This window comes from Esox lucius, chromosome 18 (assembly GCF_011004845.1).
Source record: "Esox lucius isolate fEsoLuc1 chromosome 18, fEsoLuc1.pri, whole genome shotgun sequence".
Lineage (NCBI taxonomy): Eukaryota > Metazoa > Chordata > Actinopteri > Esociformes > Esocidae > Esox > Esox lucius.
In genome coordinates, this window is record NC_047586.1 from 16,315,005 (window position 1) to 16,337,730 (window position 22,726).

At 44.7% G+C, this 22,726-nt stretch overlaps 2 protein-coding genes across 18 annotated transcripts in view; both read right to left on the bottom strand.

Moving 5' to 3' along the window:
• Window positions 1-431: 431 nt before the first annotated feature.
• Window positions 432-18,414, bottom strand: mpp5b (membrane protein, palmitoylated 5b (MAGUK p55 subfamily member 5)). Of its 3 annotated transcripts, none has more exons than XM_010882524.4 (14): window positions 17,922-18,414; window positions 15,360-15,908; window positions 13,981-14,192; window positions 10,432-10,509; window positions 8,189-8,317; window positions 7,717-7,878; window positions 6,720-6,797; window positions 6,367-6,550; window positions 6,076-6,144; window positions 5,856-5,927; window positions 3,371-3,538; window positions 2,934-3,136; window positions 2,017-2,127; window positions 432-1,608 (listed from the first exon to the last, which is right to left on the bottom strand). In XM_010882524.4, the coding sequence occupies exons 2-14, from the start codon at window positions 15,748-15,750 to the stop codon at window positions 1,432-1,434; spliced, it is 2,034 nt and encodes a 677-aa protein (XP_010880826.1). In that variant the 5' UTR covers window positions 15,751-15,908; window positions 17,922-18,414; the 3' UTR covers window positions 432-1,431. The 3 variants fall into 3 exon arrangements, with proteins under 3 accessions (XP_010880826.1, XP_010880828.1, XP_010880829.1); XM_010882526.4 differs by lacking the exon at window positions 17,922-18,414 and adding an exon at window positions 17,784-17,868; XM_010882527.4 differs by lacking the exon at window positions 10,432-10,509.
• Window positions 18,415-19,216: 802 nt separating this feature from the next.
• The window catches only part of gphnb (gephyrin b), an 82,578-nt gene continuing 79,068 nt past the window's right edge, over window positions 19,217-22,726 (bottom strand). For 7 of the 15 annotated variants that reach the window (XM_034287864.1, XM_034287866.1, XM_020056454.3 and 4 more), the window contains 6 exons: window positions 22,580-22,691; window positions 22,187-22,260; window positions 22,027-22,094; window positions 21,829-21,932; window positions 21,189-21,285; window positions 19,217-20,569 (listed from right to left, as the gene is read on the bottom strand). In XM_034287864.1, the coding sequence (XP_034143755.1) occupies window positions 20,436-20,569; window positions 21,189-21,285; window positions 21,829-21,932; window positions 22,027-22,094; window positions 22,187-22,260; window positions 22,580-22,691 (589 nt within the window). In that variant the 3' untranslated portion in view covers window positions 19,217-20,435. The remainder of the gene's footprint in view (window positions 20,570-21,188; window positions 21,286-21,828; window positions 21,933-22,026; window positions 22,095-22,186; window positions 22,261-22,579; window positions 22,692-22,726) is intronic. The other 8 variants (XM_010882532.4, XM_010882531.4, XM_013138695.4 and 5 more) reach the window with 5 other exon arrangements.

Below are 22,726 nucleotides of genomic sequence, written 5' to 3' on the forward strand. Positions count from 1 at the left end.
AGGTTGAAAAGGAACGTTTTGAGTGAGGAACAGAAGGGTAAAAATGAAGAGACCACTGCAACTTGAACGCTTCTGTTCCTCATTCAAAACCTTTTCAACTTTTTTGGAAAGGAAAGAAAAAAAGTGCAGTGGTCAAATTTTTTTTCTGGAGCTGTAAGTTCTAGAAAATCTTAAGGAATGGCTGCCTGAGAATGCTTTTGAACAATTCAACAATGTAAATGTGTAAAGGGCACACCCCAGTGTGAAACAGCTTAAAGAGCTAAATGTAAACTGCAGTATTATATGGGGGCAAGGAACCAACTGATTTAAACACTAAATGTTTTGGTGTCTATACATACAATATGCTGTTCACACTGTATGGGGGTAAAATAATACATTTGATGAAATACAGCAGTATTATTGTAACCATAACTTTGACCATTATGAAAACATTTATCACCAATGTTCATTTTTATTGAAGACTGCTTCTTCTGAATTGATGGTTTCTTCAAATTCCCAAAGAACAAAGTTTGCCTGATGAAATTATGCTAACCTCTAGATTGTTATACTGTTCGTGTCTGTGGGCAAACAACTACATACATGAAAAAATACTGAGGTCATCTTTAATAGAGAACATTGATTCTTGATTTGAGAGGTGCAAGTACAGCAACTTAACACAATTCTACCATTGATAAGCACCTTCCCATTTTACGATATAATACAACAGCTTTCTCTTCAGGTTTTCATTTTAGAAGTCAGTTATATATTGTAGTTCCAAATCAGCAATATTTTCTCAATTTAGACACAGTTCCAGTGCATTGTATACCCAATGCACACTCACATTTATCATACATTACATTGGAGTCTGAGGTATTGGTAAATCATACTTGTTTACCTTCTCTTCTAAAAATACATATTTACAATATAATAAATAACTATTTAAAGTAGAATGAAATAAGATTTTTGTTTTCTACAGTTTTAGATAAATGGCTTTGCATACGCTACAGGGACCTGGAATGGTGCTAACAAAACCCCCAAAGAACATTTCACAAAAACAAACAGACCAAACATCTTATACAAGAAAGTGTCCATCCCAGCAAACAATGTCAAGTCGACCTTCCATAAGAAGGCTTTTTCAGTTTAAAGTACCATTTCTGGCAGAGAAGGCATGAGCCTTCTTTTTTATTGTCAGTGAGGCTCTGCGATGGTTTAATGATGGCTCATTGTCCATCCTTCCTTTAAGGGTCATTCCGCCAAAGCTGTGTTATGGGGGAGGTTCATTAGGAAAATGAGAACAGAGGTCCTTATTTGAACAAGTCCAGGTAGTCCCTTCCTGTTTCAATTTTTGTCATGCATGTGGTGCCTGACGAACATGACCCAGGCCACACCCCTCTTCCTGAGTCTCCTCGGAGTCAACCTATAAGATGAACCCTCACACCTGACCTCCGACCCCTAGCACAGCCAGGAGGAGGGCACCCATTGAGGCTCTGTGTCCAGCTTGTCAATGAGCCGCAGCAACTCGTGGAAGGCTGCATCTGGCTCGCTGTTGACGATGGCTGCGTCGAACAGGTGGCCGTAGGCCTGCTCCATCTCCCTGGCCTTTTCGATCACCTCCTTCAGCTCCTCTAACTAGATGCAGGTGAGCACAGGATGTAAGGAAAGGGATCAGAGATGTCTATACCAAGGGGAGGTAAAGGAGACTGTCCAGAGACAACCCCCAGAAAACCGATTCAGCCCTTACCACAGAAGTAAGGGGCTGTTAAAATGTAAAGGCAGTGTTCCTGCGTTTTGTGATTACTGTATTCATGGTAAATGTTGCATAAGTCAGGAACGACTTAAACATATACATCTGACTACAGTGCAAAACTGTACAGCATATAACATTGTGCCAAATAATGGCATTCCAGTATTTCACATGTATATCTTATCAGTCTGATATTATGAGATATCAATCAAATACATTCAAAATGGATAGGAATGTATCAATGATATTTGGTGCAGATAAAGGCCTTTTTGTTATTTATGCAAAACTTGTACCTTTGGGTTTTTTCCATTCTTGGCCAGCAGGGTGCGCAATCGCTCCAGAGAAGGAGGAGCGATGAAAATCACATAGGGCTTCAGGTTGGACGACCGCAGCACCCTCAGGGACTAACAGAAGGAAGACATCAGCAAAAACAGAGAAGAGTTAGGAAAGATCAAGAGTTGTAAACCAGACCCACTGCTAATCCTGGGTGTGTCAGAGGAACAAATAACCAACAACAACAACAACTCCTCATCTCGTTGTCACATAAAAGGAGAAAATCATGAATTGCTCCTCAAAGGTGTAATACAAAGTGCTTATACTTTTCCTTTTCCACACATAAATGTAAAGTGCAATAAAAAATCTAGTTTTTTTTGTGTGCATATCACAAGCCCGTCCTAACCATGACTAACAGTGACCCATGAGAAAAAATGTGGTTACTGGCCCAATAACCCCATGGCTACCTTTTTATCCAGAGTGACTCACAGGGAAACTGTCTAATAAATGACCAAAAAAAGTTACAAATGTAACCAAACTGAAATGCAGCAACCCAATTGAAATTTCATTAAAAAGTAACCAATTTGAAATGTCTAAATTGAAATGCACTCCATGTGACAACCTCATGAAGCTGGTTGACAGAATACCAAGAGTCTGTAAAGCTGTCGCCAAGGGTAGTTACCTACAATATTAAATCTACAATATCAAATGTATCTGTTTGACACCTTTTTGGTTACTGCATATTTCTGTGTGTTATATCATTGTTTAAAACAGTAAAAATAAAGAAATACCCTTGAATGAATTGGTGTGTCCAAAGCTTTGACAGGTACTGTACTTAAATGGCAAAGCAGCAGTTGTGAGGACTGATCAACCTTTACAAAGAATGACTTGCTTGACTTCTGAAACATTCAGTTGTCATGAAAACGTCTTGTCTTACCTTAGTGTGCAGACACAGCAGACAGATCAGGCCAGCATTGATGACCTGTCGGACAGAGTCACTGGTGGTACCGTACAGGTTCTTCTGGTACTCCCCAGACTCGAGGAACTTCCCCGAGGCCACGTCCGTTTCAAATGTCTGCAGGCTCACAAAGTGGTACTCCCTACCGTTCTTCTCATGAATCCGCGGGCTTCTAGTTGTGTCTGAGTGATAATTCATATTATATTAGAATCGGGTATCTGAAGATGTACAACATGTTTTTTTGGTCTGGTGTATTATAATAAACAATTTAGCAAATTATACATTACCCTACCTAAACACAAAAAATTTACAGAAAGATTCAGGATATCATACAGGTCAATATGAAAGCATCACAGAAGTATTCATCCCAGACTCACCTCTACCCCTCAATCCCCTCCCATTATTACTCAACTTACGGGGCACCGCGCGGGCAAACCTGTCCGGTTCGCTGGACAACAGCCTCTGGCGCAGCTCTTCCTGCCCGCTGTTGGGTGGACCAATCAGGGCGATAGGCCGCTTGCGATGGGCGGGCTGATGGTAGAGAGCCATCTCCTCATAGGTCACGATGTCATCGGCAAAATTGTCTGACGTGGGGGGTTAAGAGTTAGCAAGAGAGGTCAAGGTTTAGTGGGGGTGACCTCTTGGAGTCACTAGAGCCCAGTGAGACAAGGCAGAACGGCCCAGCCACCTCAGACGGTGCAGGGTACGCCGTGACCACCATTTCAACTCATCATTGTCATTTTGTGTGGATGTTGAGTTAGTGTCTGGCTAGAAGATAGCAGTTACAGTCTCCCATACAAAGGAATGTTCTAGAGTCATTCCCAATGTGTTCTCCAATCCTTTACATGTCTGAAACAAACTTATATCCCAGGGCCTGGGCCATTATCTTTGTGACATTATAAAATAATATAATTCTCACCCCTCACATTTTTTTTTAAAATATTTGATTATATCTGTTCATGTGACAACACTGAAGAAATGACACTTTGCGACAATGTAAAGTAGTGAGTGTACAGCTTGTAAAACAGTGTAAATGTGCTGTCCCCTCAAAAAACTCAACACACCGCCATTAATGTCTAAACCGCTGGCAACAAAAGTGAGTACACCCCTAAGTGAAAATGTCCAAATTGGGCCCAAAGCGTCAATATTTTGTGTGGCCACCATTATGTTCCAGCACTGCCTTAACCCTCTTCGGCATGGAGTTCACCAAACCTTCACAGGTTGCCACTGGAGTCCTATTCCACTCCTCCATGACAACATTACGGAGCTGGTGGATGTTTGAGACTTTGCGCTCCTCCACCTTCCATTTGAGGATGCCCCACAGATGCTCAATAGGATTTAGGTCTGGACACATGCTTGGCCAGTCCATCACCTTTACCCTCAGCTCCTTTAGCAAGGCAGTGGTCGTCTTGGAGATGTGTTTGGGGTCGTTATCATGTTGGAATACTGCCCTGCGGCCCAGTCTCTGATTCAGTACATGCTGGCATTCATGGTTCCCTCAATGAACTGTAGCTCCCCAGTGCCAGCAGCACTCATGCAGCCCCAGACCATGACACTCCCACCACCATGCTTGACTGGAGGCAAGAAACACTTGTCTTTGTACTCCTCACCTGGCTGCCGCCACACATGCTTGACACCATCTGAACCAAATAATTGTATCTTGGTCTCGTCAGACCAAAGGACATGGTTCCAGTGATCAATGTCCTTAGTCTGCTTGTCTTCAGCAATCTGTTTGCGGGCTTTCTTGTGCATCATCTTTAGAAAAGGCTTCCTTCTGGGACAACAGCCATGCAGACCAATTTGATGCAATGTGTGGCGTATGGTCTGAGCACTGACAGGCTGACCCCCCACCCCTTCAACCTCTGCAGCATTGCTGGCAGCACTCATACATCTATTTGACGCTGAGCACGTGCACAACTTCTTTGGAAGTTGTGGAACCGGTCCTGTTAAACCGCTGTGTGGTCTTGGCCACCGTGCTGCAGCTCAGTTTCAGGGTCTTGGCAATCTTCTATAGCCTAGGCCAATCTGTATGTAGAGCAACAATTATTTTTATTCAGATCCTCAGAGAGTTCTTTGCCATGAGGTGCCATGTTGAACTTCCAGTGACCAGTATGAGGGAGTGTGAGAGCGATGACACCAAATTTAACATGTGCTCCCCATTCACACCTGAGACCTTGTAACACTAACGAGTCACATGACACCGGGGAGGGGAAATGGCTAATTGGGCCCAATTTGGACATTTTCACTTAGGGGTGTACTCACTTTTGTTGCCAGCGGTTTAGACATTGTGTGTTGAGTTATTTTGAGGGGACAGCAAATTTACACTGTTATACAAGCTGTACACTCACTACTTTACATTGTAACAAAGTGTCATTTTCTTCAGTGAAAAGATATTCTTAAATATTTACAAAAATGTGAGGGGTATACTCACATTTGTGAGATACTGTATATTTTGCCCTTCGATGTATCATGTTAGACATGAGTGTATATGAGTACTTTAAGATCCCACAACATTCAGCTCAGGGTGAATGTTGGAGGTAGATTGACCAGGCATGATTACTGAATACATCAAAAAGGCGTCCTGACTCTGGTGACTCCCTGCTAGGAGGACATTCAGCTCTTGTGCTTTTATCCTCGAAGGACAGGGTCTGTGCTAATCTGGCCTTCACTACCGGCTCAACAACACCACACATGGCTCATTAACTAGCAGGGTTCTCAAGTCTTAGAACTTACACAGGAACGTTGACCGGGATTAATCAACCTCTAGAACTATGGTGACCAAAAAGTACCTGACAGGTGTAAGCTTCACCCGGTGCCCTCCAGTAGAAGGCCAAAGGGGCCAAAGGGTTGATTTGTGATCAGACCAAAAAAAAATAAACATTGAGAAACAACTAGACGTACCAACATTCTTGTGGGGGTTGTACATGGTTTTCTTCCTCTGCTTCTTGTTTTTCTTTGCACACCAAAGCTTCCCTGTATAAAATGACATGTGGACAATTATTAAATGGTCATTTGAATCAGATTATAATCACAGCAATTATATGCCAATGGTGTCTGTGTTGGTTGTGTGTGTTAACACAACCAGACTGTGTACTGTGCAGAGAGTGGGTAATCCCTTCACCTGGTCCGTCAGGATTACTGTCTATAATGGTTTTCTTCAAAGCTATCCTCTGCTGCTGGAAGCTTTTCCCTGAAAAAAGGGTAGTGGGGAAGAAAAATTTACTTGTGGAAAAACGGTATTTCCATGAATCTATTGATGTAGCTTGATAAATATTCCACAGACTGGCACAGGTTATAACTCTCCAAGAGGAGGTTAAGCCCATCACCAGGGACCAGGCTGGCCAGGATCCTGTTGTCCTCAGTTGGCCTGTCACCGGCTGGGGTTTGGGTTAGGCTGGTTAGGTTTGGGTACCTGGTACTAGCCCTGCCAAGGGCTGGTTGTCTTCATCCCCGTCCCTGTAGGCCTGCCACCAGTTAGGGTCATCCTGACTGATGATGTGGAGGATGTCCCCCTTCTGGAAGGACAAACCCAGCTCCCTGCACGGCAGGTACGGGTCATCAGACGGGTCGTAATTAAAGTAGGACCTCACGTGCATCTGAAGACACGGGTGACATCATCATCATCATCATTATTTCAAATGATATCATCATCATCACAACCACCTTCCTTTCTTTGAGTTTAGCAATTGGATGGGATGGAAATAATCCACCTGGTGCATGAACATACAGACAGGTACACAGACACACATGCTCAAGGTGTCTTACCACAGTCTGTCTGTGAGAGGGGGTTTTGTTCTGAGAGCTGGGGATAAGGAGGAAGGTCAGAATGCCGTGCATGTCCCTCTGAGGAGAGAGGACAACAAGAAGGGTTCTTAGAGACATCTAGGGACATATTTCAGTTAGCTCATAGAGTGAATATGGTGGGACAACCTGTCCTATGTAGATTGCCAGTCGTCTGGAAAATGTCACCACACGTAAATATTCCATTGAACAGCGGAATTATGCGCTTCATATTGTTTGGAAAAGGCTTTGTAATCCCTCCCAGACTCAAGGGGATCAATCATCTTCTCTTAAAGGTCTTTTGATCTTGGCATGAGGCGTTAATGCGCACCCATATGGTTAAAACCAATCCAGACTAAGTGTCTAATCTTTGCATGGTTTGGTGCACCTGATTTTTATATCAGCCATTTGATGTGATTTTAAAGGTAGGAGTGTACAAATGTTTCCACAGAAAGAAATGTCCTATCTGTACATTTTAACCACATCAATGATTTCAGTTGAATGTTTTTTTGTGGGTTACCTTTATCAATGAATGTGGCTGGGGTTTAGCTCAGGTATCAATCTGTCCAAATATGTAGAATACTCCAGGTTGTGTGCTTACTTTTTCACATGACTGTACACGAAATATCACATTCCAGTTTAAGAGTTTCTTCAGTAAAAATAGGGGCAGAGCTGTATAGAATTTTTTTTTTTAACGTTCTGAATGACGATGTTCTAATTGCGTTGATAATTGGCTTTCTACTCACAGGGAATCAACTTAATCTATAATCATAGGCGTCTCTGGGGTTTGTGGAATACGGCCAATATATCACGTTGAAGGGCTGTATCCAAGAAGAGTTCTTGGCTGTGGTTTATTAATCATGTAATTACTGAGTAATATTACCCATAAGACCACGTCATCAATGTGACGTCCTGAAATTAGTCAATGACACATGACTGACATACAGGGGTGACCATGCTGACCAGAAAACCCATTCCTCACCAGCAGGTTGTGGACCTCATTGACATTCTTCCCACGGACTGGCACGCCGTTGATCTCCAGGATCTCATCTCCCTCGGCCAGGAGACCGCTCCGCTCGGCTGTCCCGCCCTTCACCACACGGCTGACCACCACGCTGTCCATCTCGTTGCGAACCGTGGCGCCCTGGAAACAACGCAGACGAGAAAAATACCACTCAGACCAATGACAGACTGATCATAGATGTACCCGAAATGAACTACAAGAAGTAGACAAGTCCACATCTGGGACATGCATTATAAAATATTCCTTCCTTTAATGGTCCATTTGCAGTGACATTCTTAATTTTACTGTCCTAGTACCCCAAACAACAAACATCACAGGATGGAAGCAGCCCTGGAGCCCTCCTACAGAAGTTATGGTGCCTTAATCAACAACAGTAAACGGTTCTTATTTTTAAATCAACCCATTGATGAGGTGTGACACAGGAACCCACCAGAGGCATGTCTCCGGTCTTCTCCAGCCGCACCAGTTTGACGGTCTCTCCCATGTACTGAGATAACCTCTCCTCTGAGTCCGTCTCCAGCTCCAGCTCCGCCACGCCGTCGTGGACCTGGATCAGAGCCTGAGGGTAACAACACACGCGTGAGGAGGCGTGTTTGGGGACCCGGGAAACGCGGGGGACATTTCGTTTTTATTGACGCGCTGGTCGTAGTGAAGGGCGAGCTGGAGCTTCTTGAACTTGACTCACAACAGGCAAAAACAGACGGTTTCATACTCACCAGCTATTCTAAACCACTAGGGGTGGGAAACGGCTTCCGTCCCTGATGCTTACACAAGCACCTGCTACCCAAAGCCCACCCTACCTCACTCCCCCCCTTCCTTAACACAAGCCGTCAGCAGATTCCACCTCTAAGCCAACCAGAACACGAAGATTACTCCCTCACTTCATTTAAGGTGACAGGTGCTCTACACTCTGCAATTAATAACCGTCAAGCCAAATGAGTGTCTCTATCCCCCAGCAGAGAGAACCTTGAAGGCAGACAGGAGGGCTGGGTAGACATCCACCGTACACACAGTCTGTATCTGCCCCGCATTTAGGAGGCAGGATTCACCTCCATCAATCAATCGAAACCCCCCCCCCCCCCCCCCCCGACGTGGGCATTTCCCAGCAAGTACGGAAGCCTGCCAGGTCAGAAAGAAGGTAAATGGAGACTAAGAAGAGAAAGAAGGATAGCATTTTGTGTGCCTAGCTGTTGCCATTCACTACAGAGGGTGGTCTGAACTGGGTTCAAGCACTATATCTCCAACTCTATATATCTATATTTATATAGGAGTTTCCCATTGTAAACGGAGGGCGGGATAATCCGCTCCTGCTTGTATGTCGTGTAGTTTCTGTGCGGCGTTGCGTTGAGTGGTTGTCGAATGGTCAATTTTATATAATGCCCAGAGGGGGTCACCTGCACTGTTCCAATTAAGGACAAGATCTGAGGAGTAGTGACATCCTCTGATGTAAGACGACGTCCTAAATTCTTATGGTCTGTCTACTCTCCTCTGTGACCCGGAAACCAATATGTGCTTAAGTGTTCAATTCTTCCTTCACAAAGAGAGAGGTCAAACATGTTCAAAACAAAACCAAGCTGGCCGAGCCATTGTCATTTCCTAGTAAAGGATTAGGGCCGAGCCAAGCACGAGCTACTGGGCAATGCTGGCCCGTTCCAGCATGAAAAGTTCACAGAACGCAGTCCACTGATGCTTCAGATTTATACATCTAGTGAGTTAACTGACTTCCAGTTGATCTGTGGGGACCCCGCCTCTGTTGGGGCTCGTGCACAGATTCAGTTCCCAGCCAGAACTTCCCATTGGTCCAAACAATTTGAACAGTGGCTCAGAAACCCAGGTGTTTGAATCGTTGTACGCTCACTTTGTTCACAAGACTAATGACCTAACCAGCCTACCGGCATTAACGGTTTGATATCGTAGAACATGACGTCTCTCCATCTCCCATCCCTCCCCCTCACCACCTATGACACATCTAATCCCAGAACGGCATGATGGAGCAGAACGGCTGGCTGCTTTTAACAGAGCACATTGTGTCAGCAGTGCCAAAACCAGGCTGGCACATGGCCCTGAGGTCATTCATGTTAAGGACAGTGGTGTTACATCCATTCTAAGTGACCGCTGGATACACGCGCTCAACGCGTGGCTAGGCCATCGGGGCCGGACAACGAGGGAAGTCCGCCAATCAGAGCATTTGTCCATGATACGGTTGGCTGAAAAAAAACATTTAAAGATTACGAGACGTTCATCCATAGAGTTTGATACATAAACTTTCTTTCAAAATGTTTCTCCCTAACGTTTGTGACGTTTCATTTGTGATTAAGGCCCCGCTCAATCAGTGCTTTCAGGACAGTCAAAATCAACATCGCTCTTCCGAAACACTGCTTGTCGCACTGCTCGCTCAACCAGGAAATGCACACCCAAATCTCTACCCCCACACACTGGAGGACCGCACTATCCCAGCAACAACGATTAAGTTAACGTGCTGGCAAACCCCCACAAAGAGTCGCCAAAGCGCAAAGATGCAAGGCAAATCGCGCGCGATGACCAAATCTCTAAGCCTAAAAAACATTGATGGCTGATCGCAGACTGCCCTCCATGGAACCCCTGGGCTAATTCTGCTGCTGTTAACATTGTTGGAAGATGAAAGGTTAAGCCCGGTGTGTCCTGGTCTTTTACCTGAAGATGGGGGGTGGTGAGCAGGTTCCTGAGCTCGACGGCGTCCTTCTGTTCATTGGACTTCAGGATCCGTTGTACCTTGAGCCGGGAGTGGCGGGGGAAGGGTGTGCGGTCAAAGAGAAGGAGGTGAGAGAGAGGAGCGATGGAGTACGTGAGGGGTCATGTTAAGGTAAATTCTATAAGTACGACTAAGTAAGCAGGACTGGTTAACTGGAATGCTCATGCAGTCCAAAGTGTCCGTGACCAGAGAGGAACCCGCAAGGACACAGTCATCTGGAATAATCCTCCTTGAGGCTCTGTGTGAATCAACATCCCAGCTGAATCATATATATATATATATATTTGGGAACAATTACTCATTGTGAGCCAAAGAATCACCCCGGAAACGGCTTCTCAGTATACTGTTAAAACTGATTGTCCATCCGTTGTTCCTGACACAGTCTATGCTTCATAACCGAGGCTCGTGTTATTAAAAGTGCTCTCATAATAGAAAGGCAAGAGCAGTAGAGCAATTGTTCTCCAAAAATGTTGTTCTTACATTTAGGTCATGTTAAGATGAGCAAATATAACCCTTCGCACAGACATGGACACCCAGATATAAACAGACAGGCGCGCACGCACGTACGCGCACACACACGCACGCACACGCATGCACACGCACGCACACACACGCACACACGCACACACACGCACACGACTGTATAGCTGGCTGGTCTCTAATCAGTCACAGTGGGGTTTCACATTCCAGCCAGGGAAGTCAGTGTTTTGCAACCCTGTCCCAGGACCCTGACCAGAGTGGCTGCCATAGGGACTCATTAAGACCTCATTATTCTGCTCTATTCACCTCCAGTGAATACAGACAGTGAATTAAGCTCCTTACATGAAATCACTAAAAGCCAGAGGAGTTGGTCATACAAGTGTTTTTAAAGTACGCCTCGACACAACACAGATAACCATCAAAGCACACTAATTCCTCCATCATAGCACAAAACATTACATTTCCAAAAGAGAATCCCTTCTTTCTAACCCTAACCCTAACACCCCACAGCCCCCAGCCCCCACTTTCCTCTATGCTTCTCTGTAGCTCTAGCTTAGCTAATCTTTAACACTAATCGAGGCGCTTTGCAACAAGGTGACGCACTTTCCCTGTCTCCCCCTCTTCCCTCCAGCCCCTGTCCCTCTAGCCTGTAAGCTGCTGGGGTTTCTTTTTCTGGCCGCGGCAGTTCAGATCATGGTCACTTCCTGCCAGGCCCAGGGGCAGCTGGGAGATTAGTGTGCCCTGAAGGCCAATCAGGGAGGGCCACGGCACCAGCCACTTAGATAAGACACACTGTCCACGGCTCAAACTATTATCACAGAGCTAAGTATCTTCTGGCGCTTTGCCTGCTGCTCTTGGTGTTTTTACTGAACGCATAGCCTTGGTGTGTGTGTGAGAAAAAGATCATAATTACACTGACCAAGGTACATAATTTTAGCCTACAAATTCTTAATGTCATCAAAACATCCAAAGAGCAATGGTACTGATGTGCTGAACACAGCGCACTCTAAACAAAGCCTTTATCATCCTGTGACTTTATTTTCACTGGCTTCCTACAGCTAACACATTGAGCCCACTACAGAGAGCCAAACGAACAAAAAGTTTACACGTTTGGGATCAATTCATTGGTACCAATGCACCAGGAGAGCTTATCAAGCGCAGCTAAATGACTTGAAAGAAAAGCAAATACTATTTGAATTCGGGCTGAAAGACGTCACAATGATTGCGCAGTACCGACAAGTGCTTTATGATATTCCTTTGTGTCGAATGCAGTATGTGGATGGCCTCTATCACAGACAGGGCTGCAGCATGACTGACTCTATTACAGACCTTAGACCAATACATAAGTGTTTAAAGGGAAAGTCTCGGATCTGCTACACTGCAGTCATTGGTATTAGGTATTGCCGTTATCTTTCAGCCATTCAGGGAAAGCTTCCCCTTGAAACTAATGAAAGCTGCTACACTGTCTTAGTTGCTTTGCGTCTCACAGTGGCGTTTGATCCTCCGCGGCTGACGCCCATGTTGATTCCATCTTGGGAAATTGCTTTTAGTGCGGCAGGTAGAACATCACTTTGACATGGTCCTGATGGCAATAAAACACGTGTAGTGGCGCTGACGCATAAAACATTGGTGGTAATAATGCAGTTTTTCTACTTTCCTTAAGTCAGGTAAAATGTTTGATACCATTTTAATTCATTTGTTTAATACTACATGCATTTTGAAAAATATGGATTATTAAAATAGTATTTTTAACCACTGAGTTTTTCACACAAATATCAGTGGTATTAGTTATTCAGGCTTTTTTCCCATCTCAGCTACAGCTTTTGCTAGTTTAAAACAAACAGTAAGCAGTCTTTAGAATGCAATTCTGCATTCATACCAAAAACAAGAAAGTCTTTCTCCGTCAGATACCTGACCACTGAACCGGACAGCATATAAACCAATATAAAATGTTGTTTACTTGCTAACTAAAATGGCATTCTCCGTCAGTGCTGTTGCTGGAGATAGTAAACTTTCTGAGGTGCCCAAGAAAAGACTTCAAAATCAGACCTCCTACATCACTGCTCATTCAACTTCAATACACATCGAGTGAGACGCCGTCTTTAAATCTCAGAAACCACAGGAAGTCCCTTTCGGAAGTGTCCCACGTTACCTCGGAAGGTAACGTGCAACAACTGTCATTTTCACGCTATAAAAAAATAAAAACATATCTACGATGCAAATCAACGAAGCCTTGTTCATCTAAAAAACTATTGTAGTGTAAAAACGCTCTAAGACTCCCTGCAATGCACAGTATTGATCACATGGAATTACCTTCTGTTCTCAATTACTTAAACAAGCAAAAATATGACCTTTAAACGATTGATAAAAGCGCTCATAGCACAACGGAGGGGGTGGGGCTGTTTTGCTATGTGTTCTGGGTGGACCCCGGGAAAAGCAGTAGTTACTTTGGCAGGATTGAATCGGACAGAATTGAAAATAAAATGTTAGTGGAATAAACGAAAGTCTACGGAAACATTGAGCAAGCATCCATTTAATGGTGATGTCTTGTAGGTTGTAGACGACAAGTGAGATAGGGAACCCAGTTCCAACACACAAAGGTCAGTTCCAAGCAGGGCCGGGCCTAGGCATAAGCGACCTCTTAGGGCCCCGGAACGCCCCAGACTGCTAGTGAGCCCCAGACCTCTAGGGGAGAGGGGACCCCCAAATAAATTTTTGCCCATGGGTCTCCAAAAGGCTAGGGCCAGCACTGTTTCCAAGGATACACTTGTCAGCACATTTGTCCCTGTCTCATTCTCTGTCCTCCCCCCTCTTATCCTACCCTCTTTCAAGTTATCATCATCTTCACTTCTCTTCAGTGCGGTCCGGCTCTACCTTCTACAGGCTAATTACACAATCGTCGTTTCCTTCATCTTTCTCCCTTGCTCCCTCTTTCTGGGAGGAAAAAAAGATTAATTTCATTTCTTGATCAATCAGCATCACAGTGTGGATGGTGTTTGGTTTTACCATACCTCCTGGCACAGGCCATTTGCCTGGTTGGTGACGGGCGAAGACGGGCTGTCGTGTGTCCGTAACTGCTGGGTCACAGCGCCGTGGACCACAAAGGCGTTCTGGAAGTCCTCCCGGTGCAGCAGGCCGAGCACTAGGGCCACGTCGGCCTGTGACTGGGCATCCTCCAGGCAGCACTGCACCAGCCGCAAGGCCTCCAGCAGCTCGTCCAGCTCTGAGGGGAGAGGGAGGTTCAGTCACCCCAATACCCACATCCCTATCTCTGAGTGACTGCCCAGTAGCGCCAGTGAGACATCTTTAAAACCTGGGGACTCGCCATGCAACCCAGAAGATCCAGACAGCCGTTAATGGGAATTGGGAAAATCGGCAAATCTGTCCTCCTTGTATTTTCAGGAAGAAATGGTTTCAATCCCCTCTACCACAAGAAAGAACTGGCTCGATCGAACAGAGTCTGGTGAAGTGAAAACTGTACCACTAATGGGTTATTGCCACGCCAAAGTCAATTCAGGTGCCAATTCCTATTTGGGTTGCACAACAAATGGATCTCTGCCGTAGCCAGAAGGATTTGGCATGAACATAGCGTGTACATATGGTTACTGAGAGCCCACTGACGGCATCAGGGTCCAGAAACAGCAGGTGGTCTGTTTAAGTGACCAGGTATGTCGATTAATGATAAGATTGATTGGATAGTGATAAAAAAATTAGACCATGACGAACAGAGCGTGTGTGTGTGTACACAGATATAGGTATAGTTCTTGGGACCATAAATATCTGCAAGGATAAGGAAACAAAGATCACGTGTGGGGACATTTCTGAGATTCCCCATGAGGTAAACTAAATGTTGCTCAGAGGTTAGGTTTAAGCTAAAAGTCCCAACTGGGTTTTCTTAGGGTTTAGATTCAGTGTAAAATTTAGGGGTTTGGGGAACAGGTTCGTTTTGGTATGTAGGGAAAATACAATTCTGAATGGGAATATGCGTTTGGTTTGGAAGAAGATAGAAACATTTACTTTAATGGACTGCAGATTTAGGGGGAGATTTTATGAGGTGGCACTTTCGTCAGACTTAGGTTCTACACCCAGAAGTGTTCACTAACACAGCCGCAACACAAGAATGGGAAAGCCTCCAAACAAAAGCGTTTCGCTCCAAATGTGCCTATCCCATTTACCAGTGACCAGAGTGACTTCTATGTGACTAAATGGAGGGAGCCTTTCCAGTGACATTCTCTTCTGAACTGCCCCTCCTCCATTAATGCCCCCTGTTCAACATCCTCTTCACCCATTGTTCTAACTCCTTTGTTCAACAGAATAAAAGTTCCCAACTCTCCTAAACCCCCCCCCCCCCCCCCCCCCCCCACCACCATTCCTCCCCAACCCTGCTCACCCGTAGCCGCGCCTCCCCCAGACGGAGGACACCCATCTTTGGCCTCCTCGCCCACCTCGGGTGTTTCGAATATGGGGTTGTCGATACCCGTCTTGGACTGGTTCTGGGCCAGCTTCTTGAGGCGTAGCGAGGCGTTGACATTGAGCTCGTGCTTCCCTTTGCTGGCCTCTTCTTCCCTCTTCCTCCTCAGCTCCTCCTGGTACTGCTGAATCCTCTCCATCTGGGCGCTGCAGCGGGAACCCTGCACCAGACTGCTCCCTTTGCCCATCCCCTTGCCCTCCAGGGGGCAGTCCACAGCCCTCTCCCTGAGCTGCAGCGAGGCTCCGCTCCCAGGCTCCGTGGGCTCCTCTTTACCATATCCCGGTCCTCCGTTCATGTGGGAATTGATCATCCCCGGTCTAGGTTGATCAACCTCGGCCCGGCCCTCGCCGGTTGGATATGATGGGTCAGTGTACACTACGAAGACCTGAGGCTGTGACTCCTCGCTGCCGCAGGGTCCATAGCAATTAGACAGGGACCGCTCGTCTGTCTCCGGCTGATCGGCAAGTCCTGGGACAGAGAAGCAGCGTCAAGGCAGTGCGGAACACTTCAGACCGGGGTCGAGTTTGGACATTAATAGCTTGTTTTAATGACAAATAACCTATTGATTATGCATGAACTGCCAATGCGCTACCAGAGACGCCATTTTACCTTCCTCCTTCCAGGTACCCTATCGACATGAGCTAATCTGTGTCACATGGCAGCCACCCTGGCCTGCTTGGACAGCTGCGGGCCCTTGAACCCAGTGACTGTCTCTGTCCCCACTTGGCCTCGCCTGACCATCTCCCCTTCATATGACACCACCTACATACACGTCAGAGCTGTGGGTCGTTCAGCTGAGTGGTTGCCAGAGTTTCACAACCGTCTGGGCTCAGGTCGAAGACCAGGGGCTGACAGGAGGATGGTTCGTTCAATGGCGGCTTAATTAACACCATCCAAATAGCGCTAAAGACTACAGCTGAGCCAGTATCATCCATGGCTAAAGCCCGAGTTTGGTAACGCCCCTGTTTTCTTTAGGCTGGTCTAATCAATTTACAGCCATAACGGAGTCATTTTTCTCTCAAATTACACGACAAAAAGGAAACCAATTGAAAGACCATGAAGAGAAATGAACATGAGAATGTCATCAATGTAATAATTAAAGATTTTCTTGGAAAGGGACCTCTGAGAGACCCAGCCAGCCATAACATACACACATGGCATGTTAAGCCCCCCTAATTACCCCTTCACCTCCGGCACCGGCTAATTATATATGGCAGGTCTACTCTCTCCCCCCCTCCTCCCCTGATTCCCTAACCTGATTCCCCCCTCTCTCCCCGTATCTGGGCATGCAGCCTTGTTTAGCGCGTGGCTAGGATGACAGAACGTACAGACACAGTCACAGTAAACCACCAGGACCATCTGTTACCCTGTTTCTCTCCTGTGGGGTTGGTTAAGCCTGGGGAGGGGGATATCCTGGGCTACCGTACTCTGTAAGCAGCGTGAGACAGAGGCCTCGGAGCTGTCATTTGTCCTGCTGAGATGAGTGCGTAAATGCACAGCTTCATTAAAGATGTGGACATAAAAGTGTGTTAATGCACAACTTTATTAGAAACGCGGGCCTTAAATTATCTGCAAGTGTAGAAAATCTACATTTGTAGCCATTTCAGAGCGTGGAGGACAGGGGTCAACTGACTTTAACTACACTAGCTGGGAGATAATTGATTGATTGAGGAGGACATTCATAAGAGGTGCCCCTCTGGGAAAACAAGCACAAAGTGGTGGCTAATTAAATACTGTTCTTTACAGTTGGAGGCTTGGCTGCTTGTCAGAGGGACTGACTACATTCAAAACGGCAGTCTATTCCTTTTATAGAGTACTACTTGACCAGAGATAGAAAAACTGGTGCACTATATAGTAAGAAGTGATACTTGAGATGCAGATTGTTTGCATTGAAGAAAAAATTTAAAACACTCTTGCTGCGGAGTAAACTGTATACAAATCTGTTTTAAATGACTTCTAATGTAAAGTGACATAAGTCAAACGAACGCTGAAATGTTTTTACATTTGTTTGGGATACAATGTTACAAAAAACGCATATAATATGTGCTCCAGCAGTAAAGCCATGCGCAGTTAAAGATTATTGCTAAAGCAAAATGAAATCTCTGTTTAACAGATAAGTAGGCTATCTTCAAAGTAGTCGGGCATTAAACAGCCGAAGTCCTTCGAATATGAGACTACAAAGTAAAAAAACGCACATTTAAATCTAGAGTGTAGGTCCTGTACAGTTTCAATTCCTATAAACATCAACTTTCAATCGCTAAATGGTACAAAACTATGTACTATACGTTAAAGACAAGCATTTTGCTCCCTCATTGTGATTTTTCTTAATATAATATTTGGTACCATAAGCAGACGATTGTTGTATCCTTATCCACCATACATTAATCGCGTTGCAAGCTACAAACACTCAACAGTGCGTTGATCCTGTTTGCCAAGTTAGTATTCATACAATGAATGTCGTTAGAAAATTGCGCCACTCACCGCTTCCAAATCTTTCAGCAAAAGTAGGATAATCCCGCGTAATATGTAAGTGTTTAGAAATCGTAGTTCTGTTGCGCACCGATTATTTCAAATATGCGTAGTTGTATCGTCTTTATTCTCCTCCTGTCCAGACTCTCATGATAGTGCTTTCAGCGGTCTTTCGGTGAGTTGGGACTGCTTGGATTGTGCTACAACTGCGCGTGGGGGGTGTTTGGTCATCTCCCAGGCAACTCCACAGCGCCGCTCGGTCCGTTGTTTGAATGGTCATGTCATGTGCCAGTTTTCAACTGTAGCTAAGATATCTTGAACCTTCGCTGGATACATAAAGGCTAAATACCACAAAAAGCCTGTTCGTTTTAGAATCATTAATTGATTGTCATTTCACATGCCAGTTCGCATATGCAAAATGAATGGAGTGGCCAGTCAGTGCAATATACGCACAGTATGCTCACGCCGCTTTGGAAGTGTTTCCACTGTTTTTATGAGTGGGGTAATCCTCAGTGCTTGGTGTTTGATCTTTCAATGGTCTTTCTTGCCCGGTTGCACAACGTTCAGGGCCAGTATTCATTTTCATACATTAGTAAGCTATGAAATTCCAAGTTTAAAAGTGAGCTGTTTGGTGATATGGTACATGTATGATGTCCACACTTTTTTGGGGACGTTTTGGCTCGACAGTGCCACTTTTATAAGTGGCCAGAATTCCCGGAATGCATGTTCAAGTATCTCTGCTAAAACTCAGAATAAATGGCTCTTAGGCTTTCCGTGTGGGAGAGACATTTTAAGAATATTTTTGGGTTCCAGGAATTATTTGGGAGCCAAATCATGTTATACTTGGAAACTAAAAAGATTATTCCACAACTGGGACAGCCCAAAGAACTAGTTTTAGGTTTTAGATATCACCTTTAGCAGTATCAAGCCATATCCCTGTCCATTATAAACTAAAAAGCTAAACCTGGGGTATCAAACCGGTTCCACAGAGGGCCGAGTGTCTGCAGGTTTTTGGTTTTTCCTATAAATCGGGTTCCCAGTTCAGGCCTAACAACCAGGTGAGGGTAGAAACTAACCAATTATTGACCAAATTAATCAATCAAGTAAAAGCCTACAGCCAGTTTGACACATCTGGGCTAAACAGATCTTAGATCAGAAGCCTACTCCTATTTTGAGATGCTTCATGAATACAATCTCTGGAACTGGTAATAAAGTTGATCATATTATTAGACCAATGTTCTGTACAACACAGTATCACTTCATACATCAAAGAAGAAAATCCCTTTTTTTCTTTGAATAGACTTTATTAAAAAAGGAAACCATACAAGAACTTTTTTTTTACATAATGATCAAGGATTTTTATTATCGTAATCTCTTTCATCAGTTTCATATCATTACAGAAAATGTATTATAGTACAGCGTTGTTCAACGTCTCCCCATTGCTTAATAATAATTTCCTTAGGAGTGCTGGTCACATATATCTGTACAATATGGTTCATCGTCTTCATATTTTTTTTCATCTGTACATTTTTTTGTGAAGGTTAAAAAGGCTGTCAGCACTTAAAGAAGCTGTTTCTTTTCTATCGTGTTTTATCCCCTTTCTCAATCAAATAAAAGATTGTTTTTGTGTTTTTTCCAGAGACTATGTCCTCTGGATGGTTGGGGGGTGGTGGTTGGGGGGCTGAGTTGCACCTGGTCAGGTGATAAATAAAGAAGTTTCAGGATCTGGGCAGGTTGGTAGGTGACTGTCCGCCCCCCCCCCCCCCCTTCCCAGCACCACCGTCTTCCCTGCCCAGGAATTTGGCACTGCGCACATGAACAAGACTCACAAGATAAACAACAAGCAAAGCTCTTTGTGAAGCCATTATGATGCATACTAATGAGAGGAAAATAGAAGTGTGTGGTGTCACCTTTAATGAAGCGACACGCCACAGAGGAAGTAGACCTAGATTATTCCCTCACCTCCTTCTTCTTAACCAAGCACCGTGGGAAATCTGGAGTCTTCCTCAGTGTTTTTCTTCATATTTAAAAAAGGATTCTTTTTTTCCACTAAAGATGAGAAAATAATAATTTTCTTTTTTTTTTTTTGTCCTGGCAGGCATCTACAGCTCTATTGAAATGCTACTGCTATCAATAAGGTCTAGCATTGAACACACAAAGCAATTGCAATGAAAGGAACAAAGTTGCCTTTTAATATAATAATGATAATAATAAGAATAATGATAATAATAATAAGAATAATCATAATAATATATTACAGAATAAATCTCTTTTAATAATTCGATTTTTTTTCTTTAAAAGTTATATTTTTCTTTGTTTGAAATGCTATTATAATCTTTTTTTAAAGTAATCATCTTTTTTCATGTGTACCTAGGTTTGTGACCAAGATGTTGACTATACCTCAACTTTATCCAAATCAATAAAAACTAGCTGTGCCGTTGCATATTACAGAATAGTCAATGATATGAGGACATGCACCATGAACCACTTGTTCCAACCCTCTCTCTACGTCCCCCTTTGATGACATCATAGACGCCCGATAACCATGACGTCGACCACCTCGCCCTTGTGCAGCTCCACGTATTGCTCTGTTTTCGGAGGTAGCATCAGGAGGCCGTTGGCACTTCGCATGCTCATAAGCCTACTGCTCACCTGGTTTCCTGCAGAATGGAGGGAGGGAGGTGGGGAGGGAGGAAAAGGAAGGAGGGTGACAGTAACCGCACGTTAGGCTCTCTGCTGTTACCACACATGTCCGGGATAATCTAACCCATGAGAGCATGACAACCTCCCCAGGACAGCACACAATGGAGTGTCCACTAATACTACACTAACTGTAGCCCTTTATCCTCTTGAGCCCTATAGTGAATCAATTAGGCACTGCATGCGATCCAAAAGAAGGTAGAAATAGACACAGCCAGAGGTTAGACTGGAGCACTGTGGCTAACCCCTCTACAACTGCCCATCAACACACAACCATTCTGCTATTCATTGATAGTCCGTAATGGAGATCATTGATCAGTTCACTGATAGTCCGTAATGGAGATCATTGATCAGTTCACTGATAGTCCGTAATAGAGATCATTGATCAGTTCACTGATAGTCCATAATAGAGATCATTGATCAGATCAGTGCTAGTCCTGAATACAGACCATTGATCAATTTGAGTCCTTTATTGAATCTGTGACCAAACATGCAGACTAGTGTAACAGTGTATCGCTCCGTCCAGCCGTGCCCAATAAAATAGACTAAAAGAGGAACAGAGTGGAATTGCTTGGGTACCTGTGCTCTGGGCCCATGGCAGAGGCTCCTGGTGGTGCCAGGTCAGAATGCAGCGGTGGTACTCAGGGCGAGGGTCCAGCTTCACGTCACACGACAACTACCAGGAAACCACAGAATCAACATAGCTCACAGTGTTGACATCACACACTCCCAGTGGGTGTCACTATGAGTATGTCATGTAAGAGGAAATTATCATCAAAAGCCGCCCATTGAATTACTTGTCACGTGTGCATGCATTTTATGTACTGGTGGTCCCAGGAATTGAAACCACTAGCCTGGGTTTGCAGTCACCTTGCTCTGCTAGCTAAGCTAGGGAGGACCACAACCATCCATAACCTGTCCTTCACCGGGACACAACTATTGTCAGCGCGCATATGTAGTCACGCCCAAGGAGTCCTGTGTGATCATGTGAGCCGGACTTTACAAATTCTGGAGGAAATAAGGCCTCAAGGTGTCTACACCACATGGTTGAAGTCACATGACTAAAGGTCAAGTGACTCCGCATCCAGGTACTCTTTGGATTTTCTTTTTCTCTAACTGCATTACGAGGGGAGATCCGAAACCTCTCCCCTCTGAGTTTTCCCAGTCCGTGTGGAGAGGAGCAATCAGGGAGAGACAGACACCTCCTGGGCCTTCTTACCCGGGCTTTAATGATGGTGGGCCGTGGGTCCAAGATTCCCTGCATCTTCCTCAACGCCGGGATGACGAAGAGGTTACACGTCACCACAGCGGACACGGGATTACCTGGGCCAGGGGGGGACAGAGGAAAAAGAAGAGTGAGTTAAAAACGAGCCTGGAAATGAGTGTCTGATTCTCTCTTTCTCTTTACTTTACACACTACCTGGGAGGGCAAAGATTAGTTTGCGAGCACCGTCCATGTCCAAAGTGGCAAAGGTTGTTGGGAGACTGAAAGGATGTGGAGAAAAAAAAAATACGGTCATGATCCATCCCAGCCTCCATCCACCCATCAATCAGTCCATCCAATCAATCAATCATACCCGGGTTTCATGAAGACCCGTCCAAAGTGGATCTGAGCATGCAGATCAACATCCAGCACCTGTTTCAGATAATCCTGTAAAAGAGGATCACACATGTTGGAGTCTTCCAAGCTACATAAAGTACAAACAATAGACAAAAAAATGTATTTGCCACCAAATTGGAGGAACGGGATAAAAAACTGTTCCATGGGCAGTATGTTCAGCTAAGTAACATCATGTATATGTAAGAAAACAGCAGTAAAGACAAAAATGTGAAACAGAGCCATTTATGTTTTCCAAAGACAAGATTGGATATTCTTAACACTATTTTAAACATGTGCATGTAAATTCCCCATCTCAACCACAAGGTGCCAGCATAATGCAATGTCATACCCAATGACCATTCATACTCACTATTTGCTCACATACCTTCTCTCCCATAGACACCCCCCCGGAGGTGATAATGACGTCAGCCCGGCTGATGCCTTCATTCAGGGCATTCAGGAGGTCATCTGGACTGTGGGGCCGATAGACAGAGAACAGTTACCAGTTACCATCAAA

Coding starts and splice junctions, on each gene's coding strand:
- mpp5b (XM_010882524.4), bottom strand. CDS start 15,750: ATGATCAATTCCCACATGAACGGAGGACCGGGATATGGTAAAGAGGAG. Junction 7,879..8,188: donor AGACCGGAGACATGCCTCTG/GTGGGTTCCTGT, acceptor CGTTGTTTCCAG/GGCGCCACGGTTCGCAACGA. Junction 2,128..2,933: donor TGCTGTGTCTGCACACTAAG/GTAAGACAAGAC, acceptor TCCTTCTGTTAG/TCCCTGAGGGTGCTGCGGTC.